Genomic DNA, 15082 nt, shown 5'->3' with positions numbered 1-15082 from the left:
GTACGTGGGCTAATTGGAAAAGTCGCATGACGTTTGGAGTTCTGTAGCAACTGACTGTTTAACTATGCACTTCAGCATCCGCTGACCCCTCTCTGTCAGTTTACGCGGCCTACCACTTGGTGGCTGAGTTGCTGTTGTTCCCAAACTCTTCCATTTTCTCATAATAAAGCCGACAGTTGACTTTAGAATATTTAGGAGAGAGGAAATTTCACGACTGGATTTGTTGCACAGGTGGCATCCTATGACAGTTCCACGCTGGAAATCACTGAAAGCGGCCCATTCTTTCAGAAATGTTTGTAGAAACAGTGTCCATGCCTAAGTGCTTGATTTTATACACATTAGGACACCTGATTCTGATCATTTAGATGAGTGGTAAAATACTTTTGGCAATATGGTGTATCTTTCTGTTCCGGACTCACCAGGTCTTCACATTGTGGAAACGGTATTTTTCACTCACACTTGAAGTGAGGCAAGAAGGAAGCCAGACCCACTGGATGCTAACTACATACCTGCTGACAAACAAGTCGGGCTCATACTGGACAAAACTCTGCAGCTGGACACTGTTGTCCCCTAACGTGTCTTGTCTCTCGATGCTGTCGCTGGGAGAGGATTGAATACAACCAGTCAATAAGTCTTCAGCGGGCGTCTTAGTCGTGTTACCTGGCGGCATTGAGCTTCATTTGGACTCGACTGTGCAGGGCGGAGCAGCTGAACTCAAACTCCAGCATGAAGTTCACCTTTTTGTTGGGAAGACAAAACCGTTGGATGAAACCCCGCGTCACACCCGGAGGGGAGTAAGAATCGGCCGAACCGTGCGCCCACGCCCGCAGGTACCTTGGACTGGGAGCGGAACACCGGGTAGCTGACGTTACACGAGTGGCTGTTGGAGCCCAAGGCCGTGCATTCAATCTTAAAGTTGGCATCCTCCTGCAATTGAAGAAGAAATGATGTTAATCTGAGCATCCATCCATTGTTATTTATACGCCAGCTGGAGACGATACCAGTACAATATCAATCAACACATGCTAAACTAAGCATTTTCAAGCATGAATCAGAAAAAAATACTTAATTAGTATTATTAACTGGATGAGACCAAAACAATAAGACTGTGCCGTTTAGTATCAGTCAGCATTGCTAACATTAGCATGCAAACTTATTTTTGTGCCATTTTTGCAGCCGATTACCTCAGAGTCCGATTGTTTGATAATTGACACATGCTGACTGTTAGCATGCTTACAGCGTGCTAACTTTCTGAGACAATTTTGCAGCCTGGTACTCACGTAGTGTGGTGCTTGAAACAAGCTATAACTTTTATTGCCAATTTTGCAGCCAAACCCCACAGTCATACAACTTGGTGATTGATACATGTTAAATGTTAGTTCGCATGCTAACATTAGCATGCTAACTTTTGTAACTAATTTCATAACTGTTTGCATGCTAACGTCTACATTCTACTAGGGTAATGTTTTAGATAGTCGAACACCGCAGAGCATACTTGCCAACCGTGAGACCTCGGATTTCGGGAGGTGAGGGGTGGGGGGCGTGGTCGGAGGTCGGGCGGAAGCGTGGTTGGGGCGGGGAGCGTGGTTAAGAGGGGTGGCGTATAATTCACCAACTCGAATATTTCATATATATATAAATATATATATATAAATATATATATATATATATATGTATGAAATATTTAACTTTCAGTGAATTCTAGCTATATATATTTATTTTATTATATATATAAATAAAATAAATAGTTGAATTTCCGACGGCACCTATCAAAGACACAGTAATAAAAACACAGTTGTTCTACTAACTGTACTGTGCTTGCTGGTTACTAAAAAAAAAAAAAACAACAACACTTACCTTTCACTATTTGAGTAACCTTTGTTCTGCCATTTGCGTATCGGCGAGCGATCTCCGAATCCGGGAACATCCTTCACGGATTTGTTGTAGACATCCGCAAATGAGAACGGGATGTTGCTACCAGCTATTAGCATAGCCATAAGTTACACCATCGGGTCTCCATTTTGCGAGGTGGCCCATAATACTGGGTTGTGAACGATGCTGCGCTGCAGACGCTTTGTGCTTCGCTGACTGACCGTTCATGGCTGAGTATATCCGTTCGGCCGCCGTGTTCAATGGAGAAGTCTGTTCTACAAAATTTAAAGGCAACATACCCCCTAGCCTTGTGGAAGGGGTCCGGTCCGATCCGGTGGCCATGTACTGCTTGCCTGTGTATCGACTGGGGACATCTCTGCGCTGCTGATCCGCCTCCGCTTGGGATGGTTTCCTGCTGGCTCCACTGTGAACAGGACTCTCGCTGCTGTGTTGGATCCGCTTTGGACTGGACTCTTGTGACTGTGTTGGATCCATTATAGATTGAACTTTCACAGTATCATGTTAGACTCGCTCGACATCCATTGCTTTCCTCCTCTCCAAGGTTCTCATAGTCATCATTGTCACCGACGTCCCACTGGGTGTGAGTTTTCCTTGCCCTTATGTGGGCCTACCGAGGATGTGGTAGTGGTTTGTGCAGCCCTTTGAGACACTAGTGATTTAGGGCTATATAAGTAAACATTGATTGATTGATTGATTGATTGATAGCCCTTCGAACTCTCCTGGATAAACTGAAATTATTGTTTCCAATCGTTCCGGAACTTGCAAGCGTATTTCTTCATTTTGCTCGTCGACGGTGTAATATATTGGGTTGGAGTCAATAACCAGGCGACGTGATGAAGTTACGTCTCTTTACTGTGGGCTTCAGAACAGACTCCCTAATGCATGTTCCTTGACTGCACTTAAATGTAGAATATATTTACATTCTATTCTATGTACAGTAGATGGCAGTATTGTCCTGTTTAAGAGGGTCACAACATTGAGTCAGGTGTGGAGCTGGAGGGGGCGTGGCCTCCAGCTCCGCCTGAATTTCGGGAGATTTTCAGGAGAAAATTTGTCCCGGGGGGTTTTCAGGAGAAGCGCTGAATTTCGGGAGTCTCCCGGAAAATCCGGGAGAGTTGGCAAGTATGGGCAGAGTCATATAACTTGATACTTGACACATGTTAACTGTTAGCATGCTAATGTTTGCGTTCTAACATACGAACTTTAGCATGCTAACTTTTGTAACTACTATAGCTAGCGATTTTGGGGCTAGTTGTCGGCGAGCATTTTTTTAAACTGGTTAAAGGGAGTTAAAATACACCTTTTGTTATTTATTATATCTTGTTTGTGAATTTTATCTTTAAATAGTTCTCTTTTCTGCTCGCCTGTGAGAGGGCGGTTTGATATCTTTTTGTCCCTCCTGAGCTCCTGTAGTCCTCCAGGGTTGTGTAGCCCCCTCCTTTCTTCCCCTCACAGAAAAGTTTTACATGGCTGAGGGTGAGTCTCGGTCGGACGATCCCACCGACATTTTTTTTGTTTTTTGGTAGAAATGAGGTCTTAAAGGCCTACTGAAAGCCACTACTAGCGACCACATAGTCTGATAGTTTATATATCAATGATGAAATATTAACATTGCAACACATGCCAATACGGCCTTTTTAGTTTACTAAATTGCAATTTTAAATTTCGCGCGAAGTATCCTGTTGAAAACGTCGTTATGATGACGTCTAGGATTGTAGCGGACATTTTGTTCCAGCCCGATCCCAGCTATAAGTAGTCTGCTTTAATCGCATAATTCCACAGTATTCTGGACATCTGTGTTGCTGAATCTTTTGCAATTTGTCCAATGAATAATGGAGACGTCAAAGAAGAAAGATGTAGGTGGGAAGCGGTGTATGGCGGCCGCCTATAGCAACACAAACACAGCCGGTGTTGTTTACATTTCCCAAGGTGAAGCTTTACTATGGAACAGAGCGGTCAAGCGAACATGGTTCTCTACCACATGTCAACCGACAGGTTTCGTTGAGAAAATGGTGGTAATAAGTCAACTCTTATCGTAGACATGAGCGGAGAGCTTGCGTCAAATCCAACAGTGTTCCCTTGACCGGTCTGTTCCATAGTAAAGCTTCACCGTCATCTTTCGGGAATGTAAACAATGAAACACCAGCTGTGTTTGTGTTGCTAAAGCCAGCCGCAGTACACCGCTTCCCACCTACAGCTTTCTTCTTTGATGTCTCCATTGTTCATTGAACAAATTGCAAAAGATTAAAAAACACAGAGGTCCAGAATACTGTGGAATTTTGCGATGAAAACAGAGGACTTATTAGCTGGGAAAAATATCCTCGATAATCCGTGACGTCACGTGCACGCGTCATCATAATTTAAAATTGCAATTTAGTAAATTAAAAAGGCCGTATTGGCATGTGTTGCAATGTTAATATTTCATCATTGATATATAAACTATCAGACTGCGTGGTCGCTAGTAGTGGCTTTCAGTAGGCCTTTAAGTCTGAGAAAGAGGCCAGTGTTGGTGTGTAGATGTTTACCCTGATACTGAGGCTGGAGAAGTGCAGGTTGCGTGAGTAGTGCAGCGTCAGGCTGGTGTTGTAGGCGTTTTCTAATCGGTTCTCTAGTTGGACCTCCACTGACAGACGCCTACGAGGGCTGCGGATCACGTAGGGCCTCTGTCTGCACAGGAAACCTTGTACAAACTGACTCCGTAGAACATAAAACAGGGGTGTCCAAAGTGCGGCCCGCAGCTAATCATTTACCGGCCCGCCACACATTCTGCAAAAATTGCAAAATTGATAGTATTGCAAAAATTAAAAAAAATATTTCAAAAAAGTGGAATGAGGTGAAATTTAATGAGAAAAAGTGGCAACGTTGACACAAAGCTGCCATGCAGGCAGTATTTTTGGTTCCTTTTGTCTTTATTTTCTTTCCATTGCTCAAAAAAAAAAAGGACAAAAAAATCTATGTTATAATGAATTATTACTTAAAAATTATCCCTTTAAAATGTTTTATGTGGGAAAAATATTGCATATGTTGTGTTGTTGCCATATAAAAACAAAGTTTTGACAAAAGAGCATCAAACCAACAAAATAATAGTTCAAACTTCAAATCGACAGATATACCGGAAGTTAATTTTGAAATTTAAGTGTTAAAAGTAAAAAAACAACTAATAAAAACGTATCACTTTAAGAGTGGGGAAACCTTTCGGATCTCAAATATATTTAGTAGGATTTTATTTAATTTTCACTGTGATTACTCAAAAATATTAAATAATTAAATTCAATGGTGTCCTGCATTATTGATCTTTGAGGGCTTTAATTGCTAAATAAAGGAACTCTCCTGAAGGAATCAATAAACTACTATCTATCTATCTATCTATCTATCTATCTATCCATCCATCCATCCATCCATCCATCCATCCATCCATCCATCCATCCATCCATCCATCCATCCATCCATCCATCCATCCATCCATCCATCCATCCATCCATCCATCCATCTATCCATCTATCCATCTATCCATCTATCCATCTATCCATCTATCCATCTATCTATCTATCTATCTATCTATCTATCTATCTATCTATCTATCTATCTATCTATCTATCTATCTATCTATCTATCTATCTATCTATCTATCTATCTATCTATCTATCTATCTATCTATCCATCCATCCATCTATCTATCTATCCATCCATCCATCTAAATACTGCATATTTCAGTTTTACTATTAAAAAACAAAGTTGTCTTTGACAGAAAAGGCATAAAACCTTATTTGTTTTACTTTATATCAATCTCAAGTTGATATAGAGATTTACTGTAAGCATGAAATATAAAATAATAATAACAATTTAACTTTTTTTTAACATTTTAGTGACTGAGACCCTCTATGCTCCCCAGGACCCCTAAGGATTAAAAAAAAAAATCCATATATTTTGTTATGGTTTGAAAATGGACAATATCAAACTGGCTCATGCTTCAGTTTTTCCGTGTGCGGCCCTCTGTGGAAAAAGTTTGGACACCCCTGACCTAAAACATGGTGTTTTTTGGAATCCCGCCCCTTACCTGGTCCCAGAGATGTCCATTTGTGCCTGCAGCACCAGGTCCGTGGTGCACACGTCGTCCTCGCCACAGTCCTTAAAGAAGGGGATCTGGCGGAGGACACGTGGAAGGGACAATGATATAATCGGTAGAGGTGGGAAATAAGCGGAAACGGCACTTTTCACCCACATATTTCTTGATGGAAGTGGGCCAGCCCTCGTCCAACACGGGCCCGCTCTCCGTGTTGTTGATCTTGAAGCGCAGGGAGAAGCTAATGGGCCGGATGTAGTCCGCCGTGTCCTAGTCGGGACGCACAGTTTGGTGTTAGAAACGAGGCGTGGGCGTGCGCGGCTCACGGTGCTTACATAGACGTGGAAGGGCAGCTTGTAGCAAAGAGTCTGCCCCGTGTGGGCCCGCAGCGACATCTGGGTCTGCCGGTGGGAGCTGTCGTCAAACAGCGCCCGAGCGGATAACTTCCTGTCGTCCAACATGGCCGACACCCACAGGTCTGAGGAGAGATCACAAAGGTCACAGGGATGGATACTAGGGATGGGCGATACGGTACGATACCGCGATACAATGGGGCAAAAAAGTATTTGTGCAAGTTCTCCCACTTAAAATGATGACAGAGGTCTGTAATTTTCATCATAGGTACACTTCAACTGTGAGAGACAGAATGTGGAAAAAAAAATCCAGGAATTCACTTTGTAAGAATTTTAAAGAATTTATTTGTAAATTATGGTGGAAAATAAGTATTTGGTCAACCATTCAAAGCTCTCACTGATGGAAGGAGGTTTTGGCTCCAAATCTCCCGATACATGGCCCCATTCATTCTTTCCTTAACACGGATCAATCGTCCTGTCCCCTTAGCAGAAAAACAGCCCCAAAGCATGATGTTTCCACCCCCATGCTTCACAGTAGGTGTGGTGTTCTTGGGATGCAACTCAGTATTCTTCTTCTTCCAAACACGACGAGTTGAGTTTATACCAAAAAGTTCTATTTTGGTTTCATCTGACCACATGACATTCTCCCATGTGCTCTCTGGCAAACTTCAGACGGGCTTGGACATGCAGTGGCCACGTCTGGCACTGCAGGATTTGATTCCCTGTCGGCGTAGTGTGTTACTGATGGTAACCTATGTTACTTTGGTCCCGGCTCTCTGCAGGTCATTCACCAGGTCCCCCCGTGTGGTTCTGGGATTTTTGGCCACTGTTTTCATGATCATTTTGACCCCACGGCATGAGATCTTGCGTGGAGCCCCAGATCGAGGGAGATTATCAGTGGTCTTGTATGTGTTCCATTTTCTTATAATTGCTCCCGAAGTTGATTTGTTCACACCAAGCTGCTTGCCTATTGTAGATTCACTCTTCCCAGTCTGGTGCAGGTCTACAATTATTTTTCTGGTGTCCTTTGACAGCTTGTCGGTTTTGGCCATAGTGGAGTTTGGAGTCTGACTGTTTGAGGCTATGGACAGGTGTCTTTTATACAGATAACAAGTTCAAACAAGTGCCATTAATACAGGTAACGAGGACAGAAGAGCTTCTTAAAGAAGAAGTTACAGGTCTGTGAGAGCCAGAGATCTTCCTTGTTTGAAGTGAGCAAATACTTATTTTCCACCATAATTTACAAATAAATTCTTTAAAATTCCTACAATGTATTCGAATTCCTGGATTTTTTTTTTCACATTCTGTCTCTCACAGTTGAAGTGTACCTATGATGAAAATTACAGACCTCTGTCATCATTTTAAGTGGGAGAACTTGCACAATCGCTGGCTGACTAAATACTTTTTTGCCCCACTGTATATATTGCCAAAAGTATTTGGCCACCCATCCAAATGATGAGAAGGTGTTTAAAATCAAGCACTTTGTCATGGAGACTGAATGGGCCGCTTTCAGTGATTTCCAGCGTGGAACCGTCATAGGAAGCCACCTGTGCAACAAATCCAGTTGTAAAATGTCCTCGCTTCTAAATATTCCAAAGTCAACTGTCTGCTTTATTATAAGAAAATGGAAGAGTTTGGGAACAACAGCAACTCAGCCACCAAGTGGTAGGCCACGTAAACTGACAGAGGGGGGTCGGCGGATGCCGAAGCGTATAGTGCAAAGAGACCTCCTGCACAATCAGTTGCTACAGAGCTCCAAACTTCATGTGACCTTCCAATCAGCCCACGTACAGAACGCAGAGAGCTTCATGGATTGGGTTTCAATGGCCGTGCAGCTGCATCTAAGCCGTACATCACCAAGTCCAATGCAAAGTGTTGGATGCAGTGGTGTAAAGCACGTCGCCACTGGACTCTAGAGCAGTGGAGACCCGTTCTCTGGAGTGATGAATCATGATTTTCCATCTGGCAATCTGATAGACGAGTCTGGGTTTGGAGGTTGCCAGGAGAACTGTACATTTCAGACTGAATTGTGACGAGTGTGAAATTTGGTGAAGGAGGAATTATGGTTTAGGGTTGTTGTTCAGTAGTTGGGCTTGGCCCCTTAGTTCCAGTGAAAGGAACTTTGAATGCTCCAGGATACCAAAACATTTTGGACAATTCCTTGCTCCCAACCTTGTGGGAACAGTTTGGGAGCATGACTGTGCATCAATGCACAAAGCAAGGTCCATAAGGACATGGACGACAGAGTCTGGTGTGGATGAACTTGACTGGCCTGCACAGAGTCCTGACCTGACACCTTTGGGATGAATAAGAGCCAGGCCTTCTGGACCAACATCAGTAAGTGACCTCACTAATGCGCTTTTGGAAGAATGGTGGAAAATTCCTATAAACACACTCGGCAACCTTGTGGACAGCCTTCCAAGAAGAGTTAAAGCTGTAATAGCTGGAAAAGGTGGACCGAGATCATATTAAACCCTATGGGTTAGGAATGGGATGGCACTTCCAGTTCATATGTGAGTCAAGGCAGGTGGCCAAATACTTTTGGCAATAGAGACAAATAGAGACAAAGAAGGGTTAAAAGTAAGTACGTACCAAAGCTGTTGCTGTTGGGTCCAGGGGAGCGCGACACCGCCATAAAACAGGCTGTGGCGTCGAGGCAGGCTGACTCTCTGCCTCCACGCTGGCACGTCTTTTGGATAACGTTGATGGAATGCGGCTGGAAGGCCAGAGTCACGTTGATCTGGACGATGCTTCTGGATCTACAAACAGACGCAATGTTGGTAGTCAGCGGGCTACTTCCTGCTTCGTAAAAGGAAGTCACAATCAAAGGGCGACATGGAAAATGTCGGTATCATTTCGTCACCAGGTGAATAGAGGACCGGTTGTGCCAATACTGTGACTGATTTTGATACTTTTCACAATTTATTTCATCACGCTGGAGCGATACACAACCCTACAGCCAGGTGGCAGCAGTCTCACTTACAAACAGCACAACACGTCCACAACAAGCTGACACAAAACATGGCGGTGTGAAAAAAAGCAATTGAGAACTGTTCGCCTATTTCCCTTGGCTGTGGCCGATTGGCAGATAGTTGGCAGAGCTCCGGGCTTTATTTTAAGATGCGTAGTGAAGCCTGTTTTTAAAAAAAAAAATGTACACAAAGCTGTAGGGTTGTACATATATATATATATGTATATATATATATATATATATATATATATATATATATATAGACACATGTATAGGTGTCTATATATATATATATATGTATGTATATATATGTATATATATTAATATATATATATATATATATATATATATATATATATATATATATATATGTGTATGTGTGGGGAAAAATCACAAGACTACTTCATCTCTACAGAACTGTTTCATGAGGGGTTCCCTCAATCATCAGGAGATTTTAATGGAAGCCTTCACATACAATGGTTTATATAGGGCACAGAGTGGGTGGGTACAGGCAGGCGTAGGGGCGTGGTGATTGGCTCATTTGTTACCTAGGAGGTGTTTCCGTCTGTGACGGCATGTTGAAATGATTTCACTGCGCTTGTTGAGGGATGACAGGTCTGGATGATGTATAATAAACAGTTTTTTTTTTAAGCATAGGTTGCATCTTTTATTACCACAGTTGTAAGGTGTGCTGGATGCAAGAATTTGCCATGTTATTGAATATTCAACATTATTGTCTTTGAGGTTCCAAATGTGCTTGCTGAGTTCTGTAGAATTCCGCAAGGTCTGGTTTCTAAAGGAGGCCTTGTGATTATTCCATCTGGCCTTGTGTATATATGTATATATTCAAGGTTTCTGTGGTGTATCCATTATACAGTGGTCTGTTATTAATATTATGTGATAATGCCTTTTATACTGTATTTTGTTGTTTTATGTACTGTATGTGATTGTATGTCTACTTGGACGTTGGAGTCTGCAACAAAGTTTGATGAATACCGGGGTAGAGCGGATTATACATTAGGTCAGGAAAAACACAGAGGCTATATCATCCCTACAAGCCTGTTTCACAGGTTTCCCTGCTTGTCGGGGGATTTTATAACATCCCCCGACAAACAGAGAAACCTGTGAAACAGGCTTGTTGGGATGATATAGCCACATTCCCTCTGTGTTTTTCCTGACCAAACGTGTGTGTGTGTGTGTGTGTGTATATATATATATATATATATATATATATATATACATATATATATATATATATATATACATATATATATAAATATATATATATATATGTGTATATATATATATATACATATATATATATATATATACATATATATATAAATATATATATATATATGTGTATATATATATATATATATATATATATATATATATATATATACATATATATATAAATATATATATATATATATGTATATATATATTTATATATATATATATATATATATATATATATATATATATATATATGACACACTCACACACAAATAGTACATGTATATGTATGTATGTTTTAGACCATGGGTGTCAAACTCTGGCCCGCGGGCCAAATTTGGCCCGCTTTGTAATTTCATTTGGCCCTTGAGGTAATATCAAATTAAGATTAGAGCTGGCCCGCCGGTATTATACAGGGGTAACAACGCATTTGCCAACCCTCACGATTTACCCGAGAGACTCACAAATTTCACTGCATCTCCCGAAAATCTCCCATGGCCACAATTCTTCTGAATTTCTCCCAATTTCCACCCGGACAACAATATTGGGGGCGTGCCTTGAAGGCACTGCCTTTGGCGTCCTCTACAACCTGTCGTCACGTCCGCTTTTCCGCCATACAAACAACGTGCCGGCCCAGTCACATAATATCTGCGGCTTTAACACACACGAATGAATGCAATGCATACTTGTTCAACAGCCATACAGGTCACACTGAGGGTGGCCGTATAAACGACTAACACTGTTACAAATATGCGCCACGCTGTGAATCCACACCAAACAAGAATGACAAACACGTTTCGGGAGAACATCTGCACCGTAATATCCAGAACCCCTTGCAGCACTAAATCTTTCTGGACGCCATAATATACACCCCCGCTACCACCTTACCCGTTTCCCCTCCAATTTTTATAAAAATTTCATTTGATATGCCATTGATATTTTTTAATTATTATTGATAGGTTGATTGGCAACACTAAATTGGCCCTAGTGTGCATGTTGTCTCTCTATCTGTGTTGGCCCTGTGATGAGGTGGCGACTTGTCCAGGGTGTACCCTGCCTTTTGCCCGAATGCAGCTGAGGTTAGCTCCAGCGACCCTAGAAGGGACAAGCGGTAGAAAATGGATGGATGGATAACTTGAAACTCGACTTTGCATGTCACTATAAAGTTATATAAGCCTCGCTCGTTCAATATTCAATGCAAAACTTGTTTGGGTCCCTATTAAAAGGTTAATTTGTTCAACCTTGGCCCGCGGCTTTGTTCAGTTTTAAATGTTGGCCCACTCTGTATTTGAGTTTGACACCCCTGCTTTAGACCATCTCCATGCAATAGGAATGAGCTTTTCTAACCTGTAACCTCTTTTTTTTTTCTTTTTTAATACAATTATTATCCCAAAAAATACATTATTACTATAATCAGTGTGAATCAAAAACCGTGTTGAATCTAGAATTTACTCTGAATCTAATCGCCGCCCTAGGAGTGGGAACTGTATCGAATGTTTAGGTGCCCAAAGATTCACACCCTTACAATGCCGTCAATAAAACCGTCTAACACAGGGGTCGGGAATCTTTTTGGCTGAGAGAGCCATGAAAGCCAAATATTTAAAAATGTATTTCCGTGAAAGCCATATAATATTTTTTAACACTGAATATAACTAAATGTGTGCATTTTTAAGTAAGACCAACATGTTTAGAGTATAATAAATCTTATATTCTTTTTAATAACATTCTTATTCTGAAGTTAACCAATAATAAATCAAATACTTCTTACCATTAATGCGACTTCTTGAACAAGTCTGGTAGAAAACGGATGGATGGATAAAATGCATGAGAATGTTTTATATTTTGAACGTTATTTTTAGCTCTGTGCTTACTAGCGGAATTATTCATAATTATCGTGTTAAGCCAGGGGTGTCCAAACTTTTTCCACTGAGGGCCGCACACTGAAAAATCAGAGCAAGCGGGGGCCATTTTCATAATTTGTATTTTAAAAACCAATACAATATATGTATAAGAAATATACATTCAGGCCTCCAGTCAGTTATGATCCCGGGGACCCCAAAGGGTTTTGGTCAAAAAAATATTAAAAATGTGTCAATATTCAGTATTACAATTTTTATTATTATGCAAGTTTTAACTCTCTAGATCAACATTAGAAAAAAAAAGATGGAAAAAACACAAAATATGCAATATTTTCAAACAATACCTTTTTTAGGTGGAATATTTGAGATTATGTAATAATTGGAGCCATAATTTTGGATTTTGATTCATTATTATTTTTTGAGCAATGACACTTAAAAACAAATCCCACTAAAATAATTGGGGATCCAAAAGTGTCCTACTTATTAAAGTGTTAAAGAATAAATTATACATTTTATTTACAGTTTACTTTTAGCACAATAATCTCGAGATCAACTTCAGATATATCCGTCAATTTTAAGTTTTATTGTTGTTTATGTTTTGTTTGTTTTAGGCCCTTCTTTAAAAAAAAAAAAAAATAGCTCAGTTTTTTATATGTTAAAACACAAAATATGCAACATTTTCCCCCAAAAATATCTCAAAGTGGAATATTTAATGTGATGTAATCGGAGCCTTGAATAGGTCAATAATTCAAAATGACATTGATTTTGATTCATTATTATTTTTTAAAGAAAGAAACAGCCTGCATGGCAGCTTTGTGTTATAAGAGTAATAAACATTGCAACAATTTCTTGTTACATTTCACCTGTTTGCTCTTTTATACCACTTTTTATGTTTTTATTTTATTTTTTTATTGTATTCTTAAAATGTGTCGTGGGGCCGTTAAAAAATGACCCGCGGGCCGCACTTTGGACAGCCCTGTGTTAAGCAATGTCAGCTAAGATGTATCTGAGAGCCAGATGCAGTCATCAAAAGAGCCACATCTGGCTCTAGAGCCATAGGTTCCCTACCCCTGGTCAAACAGAACCAAATCCGTCTCACCTGAGCATCACAGCGCTACCATGAGATCCAACCGCCAAGTCAATCAGCCCATCTCCGTCCAAGTCCAACCTTGCACTCACGCTGCGGCCAAAATACTGCAAGGCCGGTGACACCGACATCCCTGAAATGCGCTAATGTATAAAATAAGATAGTAAAAACAAAGCTGACTCAGATGAGATTCCAAAGTTACCGTTGGATCTTTTAAGTGTAATACGACACCTGCTTGTAATTGTGGATGATATAGATGCTCTGGCCGTGGTAGACGTAAACGGCGCCGCGGTGGTCGTCCTCCAAAGGTGCGCCCACCAGCAGGTCGGTGAAACCGTCGTGGTTGAGGTCCGAAGCGGCGGCCATCGCGTAGCCAAACCTGGCATCTTGGGACTTTTCGTCCGACTTGAGGGTGCCGTTGGAGACGAACACCTCTTCCTGGGAAGGAAGAAAAGACGATGGATACAGTTTGACGGCAACACATTGGCATCCGGGCGGATTCTTACCCCGCTGAGGGTGTAGATGTAGACTCTACCAGCCTCCTTGTTCCCTGAACCCAGGTACATGGGGGCTGCAACCAGGAGGACGTCAGTGATGCCATCCTGGTCTACGTCTAGTCCACATAGCTCACTGCCATAATAGGAGCCAATCTAAGAGAGAGACATGTTATTTCACCTGCTCGCCACTAGAGGGAAGCATTGCTTAATGACTATAATCGTGGAGTCCTTAAAGGCCTACTGAAATGAGATTTTCTTATTTAAACGGGGATAGCAGGTCCATTCTATGTGTCATACTTGATCATTTCGCCATATTGCCATATTTTTGCTGAAAGGATTTAGTAGAGAACATAGACGATAAAGTTCGCAACTTTTAGTCGCTAATAAAGCCTTGCCTGTACTGGAAGTAGCAGACGATGTGCGCTTTAAAGGCCTACTGAAACCCACTACTAGCGACCAGGCAATGATGAAATATTAACATTGCCACACATGCCAATACGGCCGGTTTAGTTTACTAAATTACAATTTTAAATTTCCTGCGGAGTTTCTTGTTGAAAACGTCGCGGAATGATGACGCGTGTTTGTGACGTTATTGGTTGGAGGGGACATATTAGCTAAGCACCACACATGACTAAAAGTCGTCTCTTTTCATCGCATAATTACACATTGATTTGGACATCTGTGTTGCTGAATCTTTTGCAATTTGTTCAATTAATAATGGAGACGTCAAAGAAGAATGCTGTTGGTGGAAAGCGGTGGATTGCAGCTGTCTTTAGCACCGAAACACAGCCGGTGTTTCTTTGTTTGTTGTGAAGCTTTAACACAGAGCGGTCAAGCGAACATGTTTCTCTACGTCAACCAGCAAGTTTTTGGATGGGATTATGTGACTTCCTCCTGCAGCTCAAAAAGGCAGCTGTGATCTTGGCTCCTCCATTGGCTTCTCTGAGAGACACTGGCGTTTACCGCAGCCATCCGACTTTCAGGTATGATATTAAGTCGGCTCTTACCGGAGACTTCAGTGGATTATGTGACTTCCTCCTGCAGCTCAAAAAGGCGGCTGTGATCTTGGCTCCTCCGTTGGCTTCTCTGAGAGACACTGGCGTTTACCGCAGCCATCCGA

General features: G+C 41.4%; 1 protein-coding gene across 1 annotated transcript in view; it reads right to left on the bottom strand.

Annotated features, from left to right (window-relative positions):
• The window catches only part of itga10 (integrin, alpha 10), a 151553-nt gene that overhangs the window by 14535 nt on the left and 121936 nt on the right, over positions 1–15082 (bottom strand). The window contains exons 13-23 of the mRNA XM_061881663.1: positions 13972–14115; positions 13697–13903; positions 13478–13608; positions 8902–9068; positions 6292–6434; positions 6116–6226; positions 5951–6036; positions 4419–4560; positions 835–927; positions 661–737; positions 510–599 (exon numbers count right to left, since the gene is read on the bottom strand). Coding sequence (XP_061737647.1) covers positions 510–599; positions 661–737; positions 835–927; positions 4419–4560; positions 5951–6036; positions 6116–6226; positions 6292–6434; positions 8902–9068; positions 13478–13608; positions 13697–13903; positions 13972–14115 — 1391 coding nt within the window. The remainder of the gene's footprint in view (positions 1–509; positions 600–660; positions 738–834; positions 928–4418; positions 4561–5950; positions 6037–6115; positions 6227–6291; positions 6435–8901; positions 9069–13477; positions 13609–13696; positions 13904–13971; positions 14116–15082) is intronic.

Source organism: Nerophis ophidion, linkage group LG21 (assembly GCF_033978795.1).
Source record: "Nerophis ophidion isolate RoL-2023_Sa linkage group LG21, RoL_Noph_v1.0, whole genome shotgun sequence".
Taxonomy (NCBI): domain Eukaryota; kingdom Metazoa; phylum Chordata; class Actinopteri; order Syngnathiformes; family Syngnathidae; genus Nerophis; species Nerophis ophidion.
Note: the sequence above shows the minus strand (reverse complement) of the source record. Positions and strands in the feature narration are given on the sequence as shown.